The 21980-nt window shown below is 42.8% G+C and overlaps 1 protein-coding gene across 1 annotated transcript in view; it reads left to right on the top strand.

The window, feature by feature from the left end:
• SLAIN2 (SLAIN family member 2) overlaps nt 1-21980 on the top strand; it is a 318048-nt gene that overhangs the window by 221771 nt on the left and 74297 nt on the right. Inside the window, exon 5 of the mRNA XM_085642139.1 lies at nt 90-449. Within this exon, the coding sequence (XP_085498265.1) occupies nt 90-449 (360 nt within the window). The remainder of the gene's footprint in view (nt 1-89; nt 450-21980) is intronic.

The following is a 21980-nucleotide window of genomic DNA, read 5'->3' as shown; positions in this document are numbered from 1 at the left end:
CTACATACGAACTGATTATCTTGCTTCTTTTTAATGATCTGCACACATTTCCACAATAACCAATTGAGATGAATTTGCATATATTGCAGGTTTGCGGCAAGAATATGCAGCTACAACGTCTCGACGTAGTTCTGGGTCATCTTGTAATTCTTTGAGACGAGGCACATTTAGTGATCAGGAACTTGATGCTCAAAGTTTGGAAGATGATGAAGACAGCCTACATCATGCATTACACCCATCTGTTAACAGGTTCACACCTTCGCCGCGGAATTCGCCTCGACCATCGCCAAGACAGTCACCCAGGAATTCTCCCCGCTCTAGATCCCCTTCTCGGGGACTGGAGTACAGCAGAGCTTCTCCCCAACCTGTCATCAGTCGCCTACAGCAGCCTCGTCTGTCACTTCAAGGTCATGCTTCGGAGCTGCAAATTAGCACAATCAAAAATGAAGGTTTGTGTTTTTGAGACATTGTTTAAATCTGAGGTATGTGGCAGGTTGGTGGCCGAAGAGTTAGCAGGATGAGTGTGAAAGTAATGAGGCAGGATTCAATTACTAAAAATACATAATCTAGGCCTGTGGTTTGCAGGGCAAAGGAATTGCTATTTCTTTCTTGTGGTGCCATTCATCCATTCTTTTATCAATCTTAGCCCTTATTGATACAAGTTAAAGATAATCTGCAACCCATTGTTGTGTACTTTACACATTTTTCGCTATAGATTCGGTTTTTTTTTTCTTAGAATATTACGTGATTGAGAGCCTGTTTGGTCATTTATACTTTTCACAAAGCAAATTTTTGATTTGCCAGTGACCATCACATGGCATTGTCGACCAATTCATGAGACCAATCATCCATTAGAAAATGTTATTTGAACTAATCTTCAAATGATTGACACACTATAAATTTATAAACGTGGACACATTTATTTTTGTCTAAACATTGAAAATGTGTAAATGGGAACAGGTGCACTGTTGTAAAGGTTGATGCATCCTATTTGATCTTCTATTATGAGCCCTTTGAAGCTCGGGTTGCAGGTTTTTTGTTTAAACATACATTGTTAATTGAGTACCATTTTAGCATGTGATTAAATAAGTTGTTTCTGGATTTCATTCTCTAAATGTTTTGGATGTATTCTTACATGCCTTTAACAACATAAATATTAAAGTAAAGTGTCACGTTCCATATTTACTTGTCCGGTCTGTTTCCATGTTATCATGGCACTAGGAGTTGAATCTGAGATGTTTCTTAGATTATCTCAAGATCGTAGACCTGCAGGTGTAACAGATTTGATAGTCTATCCATACTCATTCTGGGATGCTTGTCAAAGATGAAGGATATGGTGTCTTTTTATCTTTGAGAATTAGATGGGGAGCAGAGAGGGTGAGACCTTGACATTCAAATATTTATATTATCTGGCACATCCTCCCTTTCATAAATCTCTCATTTTTACCCAGGATCTTAAAGTGGTGCAAGTATGTTTTTTTGGGTACCAATGTAGTATAAATTGAGATGGTGATTGATGAAGGGTCTACACTAGGCTGTATGTAGGAGATCGGGTTTACTCCAATTATTATTTTATATCTTTTTATATTAACTTTTTACATTTCAGATTTTCAGGTTGGATGACAGTGTAATTGTTTGAGCAGACATGAATAAGTAGTATAGTTACTAAGAACATGTTCTAGCAGTATTTGATTAACATCAATATATATGAAATCATTCTCCGAGGTCATGATTTTGCAGGAGTCCACGTTGCTTTTTCAGTGTAATTTCCCATAATAGTTTTTCCTTTCTTGTACAGCATTAAGTGCTGAATAATACTGCATAATACTTGGTGAATCGAGAGCATTACGGAGACTTTGGTGTGTTTGTTATTTGGTGTATAACTGTTCGGAAGTTTGACATGGCTCCCAAAAAAACGTGTTGATCACAGTTTAAAGCGTTAATCGGCCAATCACCTATGTAAATGTGTACCATTAGTTTGCATACGGTCAGTAGTTCTGGAATTAGAAAAAATATATAATAATTGCATTGACAGAGGGACCATTTTACCATCTTGTTCGATTGGCGTTCACAGATTCAGCCGTGGGCCTGACTGATCTGGTTTGCCAGGTACCAACTCCAAATTTGTTTTTATTGCAGTGACCATTAAAAAATGTCAGGCACCAAATCCTGTGTCCTGAAAATAAAGTGTCGGGATGGTGTGCAGAGACTGAGAGGAACACAGTCATGGCAGTGTTGCGATTTGTGATATGTGATGTATGAGGTCCTAACCAGTGTGCATTCAGGCGAGTTTGGGTTGCTTAGCTAACTATAACTCGACTATTTCAGTTTTAAGTTTTTTTCACTAACCTAATTCCACTTTTTTATATTCAAATTTTTTCGTGGTTTCATAACACATAAAATAGAAATGTAAACCAAATTAAAGCATTGTAAAGACATGAAGCATGTTAGACAAGAATTCTCGTGCCTTGAATCACAGACTGTCTACCTATCATAATGTCACGTTAACTGTGTCTTTAAGTGAATTGCTGTGTTTAACTTCGATTAATTCTGAAAGAGACTTCCAACCGCACATTCCTCACCTTCTGAATTTCCCCTGGCGCCAGACTGGATTCAGGAAGCTTTATAGAAATTTCCCCATGAGTCGCCAGGTGTTATCGTGTGGCTCTGAGTGGTCCATCCCACCCCGTACAGCGGGTGTGTGTGTGTGTGTGTGTGTATGTATATATATATATATATATATATATATATATATATATATCCCCTTTAGACACTGCTGCCAGTACCTTTCTTTCGTGCATGCCACTGTGGAACAGAGCTTTCCGAATCATGTCACTTTGACGCAGCTTTTCCCTCAAAATGTCATGCATTGTGCAGACCATGGCACATGCGAAGTCGAAATATGGGTCTCCCTCATCACGGCATTCCCACCATTCAGAGTTGCGCGATGCCCGGGACCTCTAGGTTGCGGAGTCATTCCAATTATCCCCACCTGCAGAACTGATTGTGATGCTGGTCCTGTTTGAGCATCACCCTGAGCAGACCGCAAAATTGTAAATGCGCTACGAGCTGAAGATGGCTATGGACAAGATTTTCAGTACCTCAGCAGGTCCCTTTGGGACCCATGAGGTTTGAAGAGAAAATGCTGTTTGATTCGAGCACTGAAAAATGTACAGACTCTCTGTAAGTAATCTTTTTTTGGAGCTGGAAACATAAGAATGAATGCTCTGCTCTAAACTGCTGTTAAAAAGATGGCCCCCACAATGACTGCAGCCCTGTGCATGAATTATCAAGTCAAACTCTGAAACATCAGTTAAGATGCTCCAATCACTGTTTACTTTGATTTGGGAGGGAAAGAAAGTACCAGACTGGTGCTAAGGAATCATCGTGGAGATTCAAAAGAAGGGAGCATTAACCAACTGTTACAGTTGATGTAAAACCATCCTTCTGTCAATCCTGAGTGCATTTCTGATGCTGTGGACAAGCAGTTTAAGAACAGGCTAGGTTCCGCAAGGGTGTTGATCAGATCCTTACTCTACGCAACATCATAAAGCAGTGCACGGAGTGGCAGAGACAACTATACATTCGAGTCATTGATTTTGAGACAGCCTTTGACCGTATCCACCTTTATGGCCTCTGGGGTATACTGAAAGCCTATGGCATACAGCAGCAGATAGTTCTGCTTATCAAGAGCTTCCATGATCTTTTTCCCCGCAAAGTCAGAGATATTCAGTATAGCTTCGAAGTCAAGACTGGTGTGTGACATGGATGCGTGAAGTCGGTGTTGCTCTTCAACCTAGTCATCAACTCGGTGATGTGATTCACAACTGAAGACCTACCACATACACCAGATGGACCTTTATCTCTACACTGGAGGCCCTTGACAATGAGGAGGATCTACGCTTGCTCTCTTACCAGCAGCATATGCAGGACAAAACGTCTCATCTCAATATCTATGCACAGCCAGTAGCTTGAAGAGCAACACAAAGAAATCAGAAGTCATGTCACTCATCATCCCAAACGCTCCACCAATCAACATGGGTGGAGAGGACCTAACCATGACTGAAGAGTTCACCTACCTCAACATTCTTATCCAACATGGAGGGACAGGCAGTGACCTGAAGAGCAACTGAACAAGTCCATGAATGCCTTCATGATGCTGAACAATGTGTGGAGGTCGTCTCAGTACAGTACCAACACCAATCCAAGACTTTATCAGAGCTGCGTTCTGTCCACACTCTTGTATGGATAAACATGTTGGCAGGTGATGAAAAGCGGCATCACCAAACTGTCAGCCTTCCACACTGTAACCTGATAAAATCTTGCATATTTTCTGGCCATGAACCATCTCCAACCAGGAACTGCTCACAAGATGCAAGGAAGAGGACATGGACACCATCATTGAGAAAAATATAGCGATGGACAGTGCACGCCATCAGAAGAGAACACAATTCTATCAGCAAAATAGCTCACTGGACCCCTGAAGTGTAACGGAGGTTGGCCAGAAAACACCTGGATGCAAACTGTGGAAACAAAAATGAAGACCCTGAACCACAGTTGCGGCACCGTACAGACACTTGCCCAAGACAAATAGATGTTGTGGTCCTGCTTTGCTCACCTACATGCCACTCAGCATAACTGCCAGTAAGTAAGTAGGATTTAGAGGGAAAACCTCAATGTTATGTTAAAGATATTCAGATCCTGTTAGAAGGCTGTGTGCTTGGAAGAGTCTGAGGAGAGTCCCCACCCCCCCTAAGCTTAACTGTAAGAATGCATTGTCACTTGAAGAACTTGCCGTCAACCTACAGCTGTCTCCCCAGACTTGAAAGTAGAGCACATTTGTGTTCTTTCTAAGATCATATTCCTGATCGGTAAGGGTTTCATGCCAAGGCAATCATCTTCGACTGCGATAATGGATACAGTTTTCGTGTCCAGGACAGATGTAAAGGCTATCCCCTTCCTCTAAAGAGAGATTTGTAGTAATCTCCTTCCAGTAGGAAGTTGAACGATCAATCAGTCAGGGAGTTTAAAGCGCGCCACTCACCTGTGAAGGTCTCAAGGCGCTGAGGGGGAGTTAGGGGTGGAGCTCAGAGTCAGCTGAAAAGCCAGGTCCTGAAGGTGTGCAGAGTAAGGGAGCATCTGGTATTGACCAGGAGCTCGTTCTAGGCTTTTGCTGCGATGTAGGAGAAGGCTCTTCCACCTGCTCTGGTTCTGCGGATGTGTGGGGTTTCTGCTAGGGCGAGGTCAGCGGAGCGGAGGTTTCTTTAGGGTGCGTGGAAGGAGACTCTTTTGTTGAGGTATTTGGATCTGGTGTTGTGGAGGGATTTGTAGGCGTGGGTGAATTGCTTGAAGGTTACTCTCTTCTCGACGGGGAGCCAGTGGCGGTCTCGCAAGTGTTGGGTGATGTGTTTGTTGTGTCATGGGAGGCTGAGGACGAGTCTGGTCGCGGTGTTCTGGATGGTCTGAAGTTTGCGTAGCAGGGATTTGTTGATTCCAGCGTAGTTCAGTCTGCTTGTTATGAGTGCATCGGTGACTGTCTTTCTGGCGTCGGAGGGGATCCACTTGAAGGTCTTGCAGAGGATGAGGAGGGTGTTGAAGCAGGTGGAGGCAATGGCGTTGATCTATCGGGTCATGGTGAGGGAGGAGTAGAGTATGATGCAGAGGTTTTGGGCGTGTTCCGTGGGGGTGAGGGGGTTGCAGAGGGCGGTGGGCCACCAGAAGTTGTCCCAAGCTGAGGGGGTGGGTCCAAGGACGAGGACTTCTGTCCTCTCAGAGTTGAGTTTCAGACAGCTGCAGCTCATCCAAGCTGCAATGTCTTTCATTCCTTCCTGGAAACTGAGTCTAGTGGTTTCGGGGTCCTTCGTGAGGGAGAGGATAAGCTGGGTGTCGTCAGCAGTTTTCTTGATCAGGTGTGCAACTGATGCCAATTTTATAACCAGTGATGTGATTATCTGATACTGGTACCTATCGCAGTAACACAGTGACTGAAGGTTTTTGGAAGGATTATGTAGATGAGGTGGGCAGCCTGTTCCAGTGCCCACAATGTCTGGCTTAGTTAAATTTTCGTGCTTCCTCCCATCATTGCTAAAGTCAGGGCCAGGGAAGTCTTCTGAGACTTCCTCCATTCCTACCTTAGTGGCAATTGCTTATATAATAAATGAACTACTGATCATTTGCAAATCATGGATGTTGCAACTAGATATCATGGTTGTTAGTTACCTTTGCTTCTGCCTCTTGCTTAGGTTACATAGGGACAGTAAACATTTCTTTTGGTAATTTATCAATGCCCGGGAGCATGTATATCTTGGTTGTGTTGGTTCGTGCTATCAGGTATCAAGAAGTACTACCCTGAGGAGAAAATCTGCAAAGGAGGTAGCTAGGACTCTCCTAGGCATCTTTTTCCAGGGTTGGATTTCCCACAACTGATTTCTAATCGGGTGACCAATTTTATCTTGTACGAGATAGATATGGGAGCTAGATCATGTGACGCATCACTTCTCCACAGCATATCATCTACAAACCAATGGATTAGTGAAGAGGTTTAAGAGCACGATGGAAGCTCTACCAGAAAACATCAGGAGGAATTAGGATCTTCTCTTGCTATGTCTTGTATTTGCTCAGTGGGATATTCCACAGAAGGGAGAATGATTTAATCCCTTTGAACTTTTGTGTGGGCACCCAGTACATGGCCCACGTGCCTTGATCAGAGAAAGATGGGAAGGAACTTTGTAGTCACCTCAGAAGGCTCTGATGGACTATGTGATTGGCTTCAGGATGTTGATGTGTTGGGCAAAAAAAAAATTCAGGTTAGCCTGGAACTCATGAAAGAATGGTGTGACAAGAAAGCAATGCTGCACCAGAAGTCATGAGGTATTGGTGCTGGAGTCCAGAGCTATGGTGGAAAAGCAGTGGGGGCCTTACTAGGCAGTGCAGTAGTTTCTCTCTGGGGAACTAATTAGTAGACACAGGAACCCAGAAGTGTGTTCCATGTCAACTGACTGAAGCCATGCCAACATACAGATTACACAGTGAATATCATGGATGTGACAGAGGAAGTTGAGGGAGACAGTGAATTTCTTCCTGATATGCAAAATGGATCTGTGGTAAAGGTTAAACTTGCCCCCGAGTTGATGCCAGAGCTGCAGAGAAAGTAGGAAGGTACCAAAACGATTCTTCCACCTATTTTCACCAAATCCAGGTTTACTACCGGTCTCTCTCAAGAAGATTGATACAACAGATAATCAGCCTTATAAAAGCAATATTTATCACATGTCTGACCGAGGCCAGGAATACATTAAAACCGTGGTGGTCAAGATGTTTATCTTGGGGAGTGATTGGGAGACTTCATAGCCATCCTGATGGTGTTTGAGCCCAAGCAAGGTGCCACAAACTTGTGTTTTTGTGTAAACTACAAAGTCACTGAAACAGCTACTCCTCTGATCGCCAGCACCAAGAAGATTGTGGAGCAGCAGGGTGCTGCAGAGGACTTCAGCACTTTTAATCTGAACAGCGGCTACTGGTAGATTACTTTTGTGCATATTGCCAAAGAGAAGCCCACATTTTTAACTCCAGAGGGGTTAGTCCATTTTAAGTTAATGGTCTTTGCGTTAAAAAATGCTCTCGCACTTTCTGGGTACCTGGCAACATTTTTAGCCCCAGAGGGGTTAGTCCATTTTAGGTTAATGGTCTTTGGGTTAAACAAAATTCTTGCCACTTTCTGAGTACCTGGTGAACCATGTTCGTTTAGAGCTAGAGAAGTTCTGCGTGGCCTACCTGGATGAAATTATGATGTTCAGCAGTTCATGAAAGGATCCTCTGAAGTACCTAGAACTGGTGCTGTCAGGATACCAGGGTAAAAACTGACTGTCAGGGCAACCAAGTGCCAGGTGGGACTATACACTGTAGTCTACGTGATGATTCAGCCATTGCATGTCCAGATTCGTCAGTATTGGAGTGGAAGTTGCTGACACAGGTAAGAGCCTTTTTAGGACTCTCTGCTTATTACAGGTGCTTTGTAACTAACTATGCGACCATTGTCCTTTGACAGCTTTGACTCACAAGAAGCAGCTCAAAAAGTTGATTTGGACTGAGGAATGACATCGTATATTACATCGCTCATGACATGGTCAGTGACATCACTGATGATAACATCCACATAATCTCTGATGCACCTACTCACCCAAAAATAACCTATCATACACCCACTCCAAATGCCAGACTACCATTTTTAAAACCATTGATGCACCAGTACATACATATCCAGTCACTGATTCATAGGTCTACATACACATCCACTCACCCATACAGGCACTCATACAGACAGTCCCTCACCAATACAGCCGCTGAGATATCCACTCATAAACCCATACAGCTACTCATATATCGTAGGTCGCCCATAGAGCTACTCACATTCACGCAGATTAGTCCCTCACCCATACATTCACTAATAGCACAATAGACCCTCGGCTCACCTCTCCACACAGAAACGCAGCCACTTGGAGACTGAACTCCAATTCTCTTACCAGGATCCCCGACAATGCCACTCCAAGCCCTGACTCCTTTGTCATTTCGCCACTAGTACACCCTTCACTAACAGACCTTGAAGCTCTGAACCTCCGAACAGCCAGCCTAGCTCAGAGCATCTATAACACGACTCTTAAATTGAGGAACCTCCTACGTGTTACTGAACACTCCCACGTTAAATTCAAGCATAGTCAAAATTCAGTACTCAGCCCGCATATTAAGCCTTACCTTCAAACACTGTCGCTGGCTAATAGACAATACTGCCCGCAATCAACCTAACTATCTATCAGAGGATGAAACCCTAGCTCTTTCTCTATGCTACGAGGAGACACCTGCCGCCTCTAATCCCCTTGCTAAGGAAGGTGAAAACAAGATCAATACGGTCTCAATTAACACAAACTGATCCTCTAGTTGCAGAAACAGAGGGGTAATCAGCAGTAATTTAAAACAAATACCCTTGTCCACCCCTGCCCACGACTCAACCCCGAGAAAATCTGCGTCTCCTCTTTCTGGTCTCCTTCTTAACTGCCAATCAGCAGTGAAGCATGCCTCCGACCTTGCCGAACTCCTCTTGAGTCAAGAAATTGACGTGGCAATCTTAACCGAATCATAGCTCAACAAAGCTTTGTCACCCTGCATGGATTTACTGGTACCTCCAAATTATAACATTATAAGACTTGAAAGACAAATTAAAAAAGGGGAGGTATCGCCTGCATACATCGCTCCGACCTCTGTTACCCAGTTCCGCTCTGACCCTCTTGACTCCTGCTAATACCTCGCACTCTCCATAAGTAATTACTCAAACCAATTATGCATACTACACACCGTCTACCACCCCCCCCCCCCAGGAAAAATGACCCATTCATTGACCACCCCATGGAAATCATTATAGCAAATGCCTCCCCACACTGCAATGATATATTCCTAGTAGACTTTAACCTTCATTGGAATGACCTCAATGACTTCCAGGTCAACACCCTCAAAGACTTCCTGGATGACCAATCACTTACTCAAGAGCCTACACTCTACCTACACACTCGAAATGCATCTCGCTGGACTGGATCATCTCAAAGGATACGGCGATCAGGCTAACCTCCATTGCTCCTTGCGGTTGGTCAGACCACCATGCTATTTCCTTCCAAATACTGGGCGTACCTAAGAAAACAGTGCAACCAGTGAAACCGAAACTATGGCTCCGGGACACTAAAAGCCTAGACTCTGAGATGCTGGCAGCACGTTGCAAGATGGATCTCCCCCCCCCCCCCCCCATCCCCCATCCCCAAACTATCAACTGTCAGTGATCTTTCAGACCACTACAACTCAACAATGTTTGATGTAATTGACTCCCTAGCCCTGTTAAAACTAAAAAGAACTCCAGCCAAAGACAAAAATCCCTGGTTCAATTGGTCCCTAAACACTGAAAAGAGAAATCTTTGGCTAATAGAAAGGAATTGGAGACCACACCCGTCCTCCCCCCAGCTAAAACTTCTTAGAAAGACCAGAAATGCGAACTTGAAAACGCTAAGAACAGACCTTGTAAGCTCTTTCAATTGGTAAAACTGCAATCGAATAAACTGGCTAAAACCTTTAAAGAAACAACCAAATCCCCAATAAGTTGTGATGAGTTCTCCTCCTCCTTCTAGGCTAAAATCAACTCCTTGGGTAACGAGTTGTATTCCGCCGCTATCGTCCTATCACAGCCCGCGGTGACACTTCCAAACGGCGCTACACACTCCCCACAGAGGGTAACCAAAAACCAAGCCCACTGGATCACCTTCAACTTATGACGAGCATAGTATATAAAATAAATTCTATCATCCTTTAAACCGAACAACCACTTCAATGACCCGCTTCCATCCAACTGCTTATCCGCAGCCACTCATTTCATCATATCCATCTGGACTGCAGTAATCAATGCTTCCCTAATGCAAGAGTTTATACCAGACTTGTTTAAAAACTGGGCAGGTCATCCCTATTCTAAAAAAAAAAACCCTTGGTAAACCCTGCTGAACCAGACTATTTCAGACCAATATCTAATATTCCTCTACTGCCTAAACTACTTGAGAAATGCATTCAACAACAACTTTGCCTACACATCGCCACGTTCAACCTGCTTGGTGAATGCCAATCTGGTTTCACACCAGATCACAGTATTGAAACTACTATTTTTCACATAGTAGATGTCCTAGACCAAGACAAAACATGTCTCTTAATTATTTTGAATCTATCATCGCCGTTCGACGCAGTCAACCATGAAAAGCTACTAAAACTTCTGGAATTCAGGATGGGACTAGGGGGGAACCGTTCTCAAGTGGTTCAAATCCTTCTTACAGAACCGCTCCCAGAAATTCTTAGTTAATCACAATCTATCCTCCCCTTCCCTGATTACGATAGATGTCTCCCAAGATTCAACTCTCTCCCCCAACTCTCTTTAACCTCTATCCCGGACCATTAGCTGAAATTCTTTGTATCCAAGTGCCTGTCCAATTTGTAATGTCCCAATCCAGTTGGCGGGGGCGGCTCACTAGTGGGGTTGCGGTGGTTCTGACAGACTGCTTAAATAAGATTCACCAAATTGCCACTGACTGCTGTCAAACTCTTCGTGAATGGGTGCTTCCGTAGGGTGTGTGGCAACACGTATATAAATTATTCACCAAAGGTGGAGCACTCAGCTGGTTCCAATTGTAGATTTATTAGCCCAAACAGACGTGTTTCGGCATCCTTGCCTTTTTCAATGTTTGTATGTTTTGCTGATGTCACATTTCGATTTAAAAGCAGCTTGCCTCTTTCCTGTTGGGTGAAATCATAGGACGATTAGTTCACAATGAATAGTCTATATTAGTCTCTGCCATCTTTGCATGTAGTTGAAACAATGCGTTTTGTTGCCCCCGATATTCAGTTGCCTTAGGTAGGTGCTTCTCCACAATTGTTTTGGGCAAACATTAAAAGTTATGATGACAGTCAGTTGCTGCACAAGTAACATCACTTAGTGACCCTCATTCACAAAGTGACTTTTTAGAAACACTCAGTCACTGGATGATGCCATTAGTGATGTCATCAGTGATGTCACTGACCATGTCATGAGTGATGCAATATGTGACATCAGCAGTGCATTGCAGGGTTGTGAGTTAGTTAGCTCAGCTAATTAGAACGGCTGAATTTCTCTTGTTTTGTACGAGTGAAATGTCAACCTAACTATAACGTCCCTGAAACCTGTGGGTTTTTTTTTAGTGACTAGCTAAGGTTTTTTAAATGCTAATTCCCAACTATAACGTCCCTGAAACCGGTTTCTTTCAGTGAATTTCTAAGGTTTTTTAAATGCTAATTTCTTACCAATGCCTACATAGGTAGGACATGTAGAGAAAGAGGAAGAAAGGCGCAGAAAGAAGCAAGAGAAGTGCAGAAAGATGCAAGAGGTGCAGAAAGAGGCCTACTTCGACTGTACCTTACCACAGACTCGTACAAAGTAGCCTAATCACTAATCCTTCTCCCAAGCTTTATTAAACCTCACTTTTCTCTTGAAGGTTCACTATTCGACTGCTCAGAATGTTGGGCCTACCAAATGTAGAACAGCAATCCTAACCATATCACTGTTGTAAGTCTGAGAAAGTTTATGAAGGTATGCATGCTTGTCTCTGCTTTTACCTAGTGACATGTAACATAAAATGATACATACAAATACTTGAATACCAGTGTTTCAAACCGCATACTCTGTAAATTTGTGTACAAAAATGTGTATGTATTTCTGTCTGCTCATAACACAAGACACATGGGTATTCAGTAGTATGTTTGAGGGGCCCTATGACCACTATATACATACGACATGTCTGCCTTTGCAACCGGATGACAGAGCAGAACTGAAAACATTTAACCACCTATAGGAGAAGCTGCCCGCTTTTAAGCTACCAGGCAAGAGTTTCAGAAACAGGCAAAAGAGATGCAGAAACGGGATAGGTGGCAGACCGAGGCAACAGGTGCAGAAACGGGCAACGGGCGAAGAAAAAGGGGTACAGAAAGCAGCGAGAGGTGCATAAAGAAGCAAGAGAGGTGAAGAAGCAAAAGAGTTAAAGAGGCAAAAGGGGTGCAGAAAGAAGCAAGAGGGGTGCAGAAAGAAGCAAGAGGGGTGCAGAAAGAAGCAAGAGGGGTGCAGAAAGAAGCAAGTGAGGTGCAGAAAGAAGCAAGAAAAGTGCAGAAAGAGGCAAGAAAAGTGCAGAAAGAGGCGAGAGGTGAGGGAAGATGGTGCAGAAAGAGGCAAGTGAAGTGCACAAAGAAGCAACAGAGGTGTAGAAAGAGGCAAGGGAAGTGAAGAAAGAAGCAGAGGTGCATAAAGAGGCAAAAGGGGTGTGGAAAGAGGCAAGAGATGCAGAAACGGGCAACAGGTGCAAAAAGAGGAAAGGGGTGCAGAAAGAGGTAAGAAGGGTGCAGAAAGAGGCCAGAGGTGCAGAAAGAGGCAACAGAGGTGCAGAAACAGGCAGGAGATTAGTGGGAACAGGAGCACAGAAAGAGGCAAGAGTGGTACAGAAAGAGGGAAGACTGGTGCAGAAAGAAGCAACTGAGGTGCAGAAACAGGCAAGAGGTGCAGAAAAAGGCAAGAGAAGTGCTGAAAGAAGCAACAGGTGCAGGTGGGGGCAAGAGGGGTGCAGAAAGAGGCAAGGGGGTGCAGAAAGAGGCAAGGGGGTGCAGAAAGAGGCAAGGGGTGCAGAAAGAGGCAAGAAGGGTGTGGAAAGAAGGGTGCAGAAAGAGGCAAGAAGGGTGCAGAAACGGCCAACTGGTGCAAAAAGAGGAAAGGGTTGCCAAAAGAGGTAAGAAGGGTGCAGAAAGAGGCAACAGAGGTGCAGAAACAGGCAGGAGATTAGTGGGAACAGGAGCGCAGAAACAGGCAAGAGTGGTACAGAAAGAGGTAAGACTGGTGCAGAAAGAAGCAACTGAGGTGCAGAAACAGGCCAGAGGTGCAGAAACAGGCCAGAGGTGCAGAAACAGGCAAGAGGTGCAGAAAAACGCAAGAGAAGTGCTGAAAGAAGCAACAGGTGCAGAAAGAGGGATGAGGGGTACAGAAAGAAGCAAGAGAAGTGAAAGAAGCTACAGGTACTGAAAGAGGCACAATGGGTGCAAAGAGAGGCAAGTAGGGTGCAGAAAGAGGCAAGTGAGGTTTGGGAAGAGGATGCAGAAAGAGGTAAGCAGTGTAGAAGGAAGCAACAGGTGCATAAAGAGGCAACAGGTTCATAAAGAGGCAACAGAGGAGCAGAAAGAAGCAACAGAGGTGCAGAAACAGGCAGGAGAGGTGCAGTAAGGGAACAGGAGTGCAGAAAGAGGCAAGAGAGGTACAGAAAGAGGGAAGACGGGTGCCTAAACAGGCAAGAGGCGCATAGACAGGCAAGAGAGGTGCTGAAAGAAGCAACAGAGGTGCAGGAGGCGGCAATAGATCTGCAGAAACAGGCAAGAGTTGCAGAAAGGGGGTGCAGAAAGAGGCAAGAGGGGTATAGAAAAACGTGTAGAAAAATGCAAGAGAAGTGATGAAAGACGGAGTTGCAGAAAAACAGGTGCAGAAAAATGCGAGAGGTGCAGAAAAATGCGAGAAAGAGGCGAGAGGGGTGCAGAAAGAGGCAACAGGGGTGCAGAAAAAGGCAAGGGGGGTGCAGAAAGAGGCAAGGGGGTGCAGAAAGAGGGGTACTGAAAGAGGCAAGAAGGGTGCAGCAAGAGGTGCAGAAACGGGGACCAGGTGCAAAAAGAGGAAAGGGGTGCAGAAAGAGGCAAGAGAAGTGCAGAAAGACGCAGCAGAGGTGCAGAAGGAGGAAAGAGTTGCAGAAAGAGGCAAGAGGGGTGCAGAAAGAGGCAGGAAGGGTGCACAAAGAAGCAAGAGATGCAGAAAGAAACAAGAGATGCAGAAAGAAACAGAGGTGCAGAAAAAAGCAAGAGAACTGAAGAAAGGCAAGAGGTGCAGAAAGAGGCAATAAGGTGCAGAAAGAAGCAAGAGGGGTGCAGAAAGGCAAGAGAAATGCAGAAAGAGGCACAAAAAGAAGCAAGAGTGGTTTGCGCATCATTAATACCAATTTAACACCCACATTTAGCAATACATTTCTGTAGTCTGGAATAAAACATTTGATGTTCTAGGCGCATGACTACCTTTCTGTGGAAATGAAAAGGTCACAAGCCTTCTGCTGCTGGCGGCAGAGCCTTATTTTTGTTTTAAACTTTGGGTGAACCTTTAATTCGAATCGGAAGTGGGTGAAAAAATACCGCATATTATGTCTTCCTCGTCTTGCTTTTCATACTTGCTTGCCTGTCGAGGTTTGGCACCTAATTGGCAAGTTGCAGATTTCATACGTGAGCTGGCTTCTGATCGGCAAGTTTCCTCTGTAGGCGGAAGACTACGACAGACTTTGTCAAATATTTAATGGAGAAGGCACTGACAAGTTGGTGACGGCCACAAAACAGAATGCTCGGGTAGATGGCAAGATCATGTTATTACAACCAGTAGGCCAACATAACATCATACCACTGAACGATAGACTGACGAAAACATGGCCACGCTCTGAAGTTTATCCCAAAAACTCCAACTCTACCACCACACAAGATAACCCATGGACATATCTGTCTATTGTAATGGGAAATCACCATCATCATGTTAAAAAAAGGGGAGATAGAACCGGTTCCAAAGTTGCAAAGGAATTTCAGCTTTTACTCCCTTTTTTTTTCCTAATGAAAAAAATTATTAGTGGTAACTGATATTCGATCTTTGAAATCTCATCAAATATCTAAAAACTTTAAAATTCCACATGGTTGCGTACAGAAAGTTCTACAGCTTCTCAAAAGCAAAGATTGTATGACCTCTATAGACCTACAGGAAGCATACTTTCATATATCACTATACACCCCGCTGTCTGAACTTTTTGTTGGCTTTAGGACTCTGGGCTCTTTACCATTGCTAAAGTGCATACACCCTCTCCTCTAAAACATGGTATGATTCGTTTCTACATGATTGGCATATTTGATTTACTGGGAAGTCCCTAGTACAGTGCACAGGGCCTGTAAATCAAATGCTACTAGTAGGTCTGCAGCACTGATTGTGCTACCCACATGAGTAGCCCTTCAAACATGACTCAGTCCTGCCACTGCAGGGCATGTGTGTGCAGTTTTAAATTGCCATGTCGACCTGGCAAGTTCACCTACTTTTCAGACCCAAAACTTCCCTTTTATTACATGTAAGGAACCCCTTTGGTAGGCTCCAGGCCGTGCCATGGGCAGGATGCAGTGTATTTAAAAGGTAGGACATGTGCTTTAAGTTTTACATGTCCTGGTAGTGAAAAACTGCTAAATTCATTTTTCACTACAGCAATTCCTATCTCTCCCATAGATTAGCATTGGAGCCGCCTTGTAATGCTTTACAAGTGTATCGTACAATTGGGAGCAGATAGAAAACTGGAAGTTGGTCTCTCTTGACTCAGTTTAAAAACACATCTTTTAGTGAAGTTGGGTTTTTAAATTGCAGGTCTGAAAATGCCACTTAAAGAAAGTTAATGAAACCGCTAACTAGAGCCAATGCCCCAGATACAGTGTGCATTACAGAGGCCCTCGAGGGGGCATAAACAAATGTAAACAGTGATACAGAAGTTTAACACATGATCAAAACATTAATTAAACAAGCCCAAACTGAAAGAATCACCTATATCATACAGTACTCAAAACCACGATGTGAATCAAGTCAATTTAATTCATAAACATGATTCTTGATACAGTCGTTCACGCTTGAACGCCGGTCTCGACATTCTTAAGACTGGCTGAAAGGTACATCCCAATGCAGTTCGGGCTATAACAAGAGCCCTTCGTCAGGGGTATCTAGAAATGAAAAAAGACCAATTGTCTATCAACTGTCTGACTACATACAAAAACATCAACTGTGAAGCACAAGACATGATTTGTGTATATACATTCCCACAGATCTTAATCCATGCATGCAATTGTCCATAGCAATGCCAATGTATACATACGAATGACAAAAAATACATGGCTAATCTTGAAAAACTCATATCTTGAAGTGTGTATGTTGGCTTTTTGGTCTTGTTTTACTCAGATAAATATTGTCTGTTTTCCTAAACTGGTGTTGGGGGGAGGGGGGACGTGAGTGAGAGAGTGAGTGTGTGTGAGAGAGAGAGAGAGAGAGAGAGAGAGAGAGATAAAAAAAACGCGCATACAATTACTTTGCACATTGCCTCTTTAGTTTAGCCTGACTGCTCTGTGCCAGGCTACCAGAGGGAGAGCACAGATCACCTTTGGTGTGTACTACACTTATCCTGACTAGAGGGCGAGTGCCTATTTGGACAGGGTGCATACCTCCGCCAACTAGAGTCCCCATTTTGAGCAATTCCCATCTAAGGAAAGAGTGCATCCCTCCTGAAAGCAGCGGCTAAACTCCTCCAAAGAGAAGAAAAAATACACTGTGCCAATTTTCATGTCCTTTTTAGATTAATTACTCTTCACAACACGGATGCCAAACTATTCGCAGGACTTCTATGATCAAGTCTATCGGTATGGGCAAAGGAGAAACAGAAAATTCCGCACAACCAAACAGGATTTATCAAAGGAATGGGCACCACAACAAATATACTAGTCCTGTCACTGCTAATGGATAAAATGCATTTCAATAAAACAACCCCTGGATCTGTGCTTTGTGAATTTTAGGTCGGCCTTCGATTGTGTACATAGACTACTTCTGTAGCAAAAATTGAAGGAGCAAGGAATCCCAGTGTCCCTCTTAACATCTATCCAACTCCTTTATTCTGACACTTGGGTCAGAGTTCGGATGGGAGAGGGTTCGACTTTAACGAAGGAAATTCCAACTTCAACAGGCTTAAAGAAAGGGTGTGTATTGGCCCCACTACTTTTTAATCTGTTTTTAGCAGATCTTACGACCGCACTGAACAAAGTGAATGCATATCCTCCTAAATTAACTAATACTCCGATATCAAGTTTACTATACGCAGACGATGTCATTTTACTTAGCCAAACAAAAGTGGGGCTGCAACGTCTGATGAATAGGATATCCTTATACTCAAAAGAAAATGGAATGGCTATAATTGAAACAAAGACAAAAATGATGGAGGTTAACAAAAACTCAAGGTCAAAATAGAAGTACAAATGGTTTCTTGATAAAATGCAATTATATCAAGTAGGATCATACAAATACTTGGGAGTATTATTTGATGATAAAGGAACCTTTCTCCCGCTTAAGACTGCTATCCAAAGGAAAGCAAACACTTTGATAGCTGCATTTACAATCTTGCAGAAATCGCTAGGAGAGCTGAGTTACCGACTATTTTTAAAAGTAATATCGGCAAAATTATTGGCAACTTTGACATATAGTAGCAAAGCGCTGTGTGGGAAAGACTCAGATCATTAATAATGCGGTTACAAAATCTTTTAAAACCCTCTTATCTTCCTCACAATGCATCGCCCACCCAGGTAATATTGGAATTTGGATTAACTAACCAGTTATTTGTAAGAAAAGGCAATTTTTATAAAGTATGGAATAGAATAAAAAATAAAAAATGATTACGTAAATCAAATGTCCCAACTATTATGGCAGGAAATAATAGGATATCACATGCCTGGAAATATTTACATGCTGCATTAGATGAATATTCAGCGACTCCAATCTGGGACTCTACAATAACTACAGAATCATTCAAAAAATCTATTCATAAAATAACAAAACATCTATTGCTGCTTATGGATAATAACTCTTTTGTAAAAAGAACACCTGCCTGGCCACTAATGAATGGTTTGACAAAGGTGAAAGTTCAACCGTACCTAGAAACCCCATGGACTCTAGTATAAACGAACATTCATAAAAGCTTGTTTTGGTGCATTTCCCGGCCTATGTTATCTTATGCCGTGATTAAGAACAGAGGAATTGACACTCTGTCGCTTATGTAAAAACTATACTTAAGAGGCATTTTAACGCACCAGGAGGACGGACTTGCAAGCAAGCCTTGATAAAGTGTCTGCACTCTGACTATATAACAATGAACTCAGCTTTTGTAAAGTTTTTATTGAGAACTGGAACAAAATTCGACCAGCAAAATTAAATTGACCTGTACGGTATGATGTATATAGAAATGTAAATAGTATGATGTAATTGATATCAAATTTACTCTACTTAAAAATATTGCTTCATTTAATCATGTTTGTACTACTTATCCGTTTCTTTTTTATTTAACCCGGGCGTTTTTAGCTGGAGCGATTGTTATCACATTGTAATATTTTAATTAATCAAACAAGAAGAAAAATGAAAAATAAACGTTCTTTTTAGGGATAATGTCATCCTGCATCCTTTCGATCCCACCCTACTGCCTTCACATGAGAACATTTTAGGAGGTATTGGATAAGCAGTGGTTGCAGAAAGCTGGTTAATTCGATTATCAGATACAGGTAAACTGTCAGATGAAAAAGGCTCTAACCTGGTGGCTTTAACGCAGTCGAACTGTCCTTTCTCCAGGAAAAAGCCCATTTTGTTATGACAAAACTCCTAACTAGAGGGTTGGGGCTCACACCTGCAAGAGTTGCAGGTCAAACTATATTAAAAAAAATGAAATAATAATGGAGTGCTTGTAGCTATGAGCAAGTCCATTTGAAAGATGGCACTCTAGTAAATACAGCAGTTATATAGAATAATTGTGGTCCTTATGCATTCCTTTCGAAATCAAAAGTCCAGAGTTCATTTTGAGTGTTAAGTTGTTTTTTTTAATTTGTTATTTTTTACTTTGACTTGATACAGTCAAACATTCAATACAGTTAGTCCGGTAATGACAAATTCCAGATGATTCAGCCAGAACATTTCATCCAATATTGGACTTTTTCCAGGCTGATGTAGTGATGCAAAAAAGAGGGAAGCACAAATAAACATGATCAGATAATATATTGTGGATGGTTGTATTGTAATATAGTGCACATTAGCTACCATGTGCATCCAAACCGTGATACATTGACTTCCACCGCATCTCAACTTTTGTTAGTAGTGAGAGAAAATCCAAACCCTTAAACGAACTTACAACAAGATGAGTCGAAGGTTATGATCGGTAAAAGCTCAGGGCAGGAGTCACTTGAAATGCACTACTGCAATGCCCCTCACCAAAGTCTCCAAGTGTGGAAAATTGAAGTAAGTCTCTACAGTGAACCTTCACCATGTGAGCAGAAAGAATTCACTAAAGTTTTTTGTTGTTGTGTTTTTTTTTACATTCGGCGCCATAGGAGAGGATGCAGAGAGCAAAATAATTACCCATGTTTTTATTCCAGAAGTGTTGTAGTAAAAAAATGAGAATCCTATCCTTCTGGACAGTAGGCCAAATAAAGTTGGGATTGACTGAGACCTGAGTACATACAAAAAGTAAATGTTAATGTATATAAACCAAGTTAAAGGACAAAAGTGCCTATTATGGCCTACAGAGTAAAGGTCCACTTATAGCCACTAACCTATTGTCAATGTAATTTCTCAAACTAATGAATATAAGTTCCACTAATCTTCATAAGACTTCATCAGTCTATACGGTACAATCAGGCTTAAAGTTTTTGATTTCGCTGCCTCCATAAAGATGGAGTGTAAAGATAGATATATATAATTTATAACCAAGAAAAACACGGTGAAATTAAAAATATCTAACTTCTCATAATCTAAAGAAAGGAAATGTAAAATAGATCTGTCACCCAACCGTATGGAAGTCTACATCCCGTGTAAGTGTTCATGTATAGACCCCAATAAGAACAGTGGTCGAGAACCTGCTACATAAGTAAATATTTGAAGAAATTAGATGGAATTAATATTGATAAGTATGAAGAAGTAGACACAAAGCAAGCAATGGGGCGGAAAAATCCCAAGCTTGTATATAAAGTTAACATGGCCTCCTCATTGCTAACAACGTCCCTATAGTTCTGAAAGAAACATGAAAACTAACACCATTTCATCTCGTCATCAGTTAAAAAAAAACAAAAAAAACATTTAATTCCTTGGACCTTGATAAGTCCTATGTATGTAAACCCAAGAAATCAAGTGGAAGGGGTTACCACAAGCCTCAAAGATCGTTGGAGCAGTTGTCAAGATTAAGCTAATTCAAACATGGCAATTTTATGATCAAAAATTGCATGATTGCCAAATTAAATGAATAATGATATACACGCCTTAAAGGCAGAAGTAGAATAAGGAAACCACCATCTTCCCACCAATAGGACATCCTCTCCTCTCATGGCAGCTAAATGTTATCTAAACTGAGGGAAACTCTTTTCGAACCAGTAGAGCAAAGTATCTCTTCTGGGGGGTTGCCCTACTTTTAGCCCTAACTTCAATTAGAAGAAACCGTGCTGTGTATTACTCATGTAAAGACATTCCAAATTGACAAGGCCATTTTTAGGTCTCGCCTAGGCAGCGCGCATGCGCTGTCTCTCCGAGACTTCAAGGTATCTGTCAGGGGTGAAACTCCCGGGTAATTTCTCCTGCCGCTTGCCATTTGTTAACTGTGGCATTTCTCCTCTTAGTAGGCTTATGGTTGGCTGTGGATGCGATACGCCGCTTCCGTTTTTTCTGGAAGCAGCACTGCCTAACAACAGTTTTCATCCACTTTCGTGTTTTAATTGTGTCTGAGGAGAACTTTTTTAAAGGATTTTTGCAGCCTAGCATGTTCGCTTGCATGCTTTGATGTGTATAGCGCAAGCACGGCGCCCGCTTCCATTTAAGTTTAATGGCACCGAGGAGCACTTGTTCCAACAAGGCGCTGTTGTGACGAAAGGTACAGACAGTCAAGATACACTGTGTTCTGTTTCTGACACTGCATGACATGTGAGGCGATAATACACACATCATGCATGGAAAGCAGCCGAGAAATGAGAACTCGTTGCACACTGTTGTTTCCAACCTCCTCTCGGACAGCGTGAGCAGAGAGGCCACAACAGTCCCGAGTCAGCCTCCCCCTCCCAGATGGCATCGGCTGAGCAGCCTTGGTAGCCCGGCCCATCCATCCTCTCCACAGAGCATCATCAGAGGCCTCGGTAGCTCAGCCTTCTGCCTCCCATGCTGCCTTCGGACAGTATCGGCAGAGAGGCCACGCACCCTCTTCTGCCCCCCAACCACCGCCTTCGGACAGCATCAGCAGAGAAGCCTCGCAGCCCAGCTCTCTTCTGCTCCCCACCCCGCCTTCGGGCAGCATCAACAGAGAGGCCACAACAGCCCAACCCTCACTCTCCCCTCCCCCCCCTCCACACCACCTTCAGACAGCATCAGCAGAGAGGCATAGATGCCAAGGTTCCATATTGCTTGTGTGTGACATTTTCATAACTTCACTTTAATTCTGAGTGGCATTTAGCGATTATGGGTGACACTCTGTCGCAAGCAAAATGAAGACGAGGGAAACATAAACATCAGAAATTACTTGTATTTTTCAAAAATGAATTGACTGCTTCAGGTGCCATTC

Source organism: Triturus cristatus, chromosome 2_2, assembly GCF_964204655.1.
Source record: "Triturus cristatus chromosome 2_2, aTriCri1.1, whole genome shotgun sequence".
NCBI classification, from domain to species: domain Eukaryota; kingdom Metazoa; phylum Chordata; class Amphibia; order Caudata; family Salamandridae; genus Triturus; species Triturus cristatus.
This window is presented reverse-complemented; position numbering and strand designations above follow the sequence as displayed.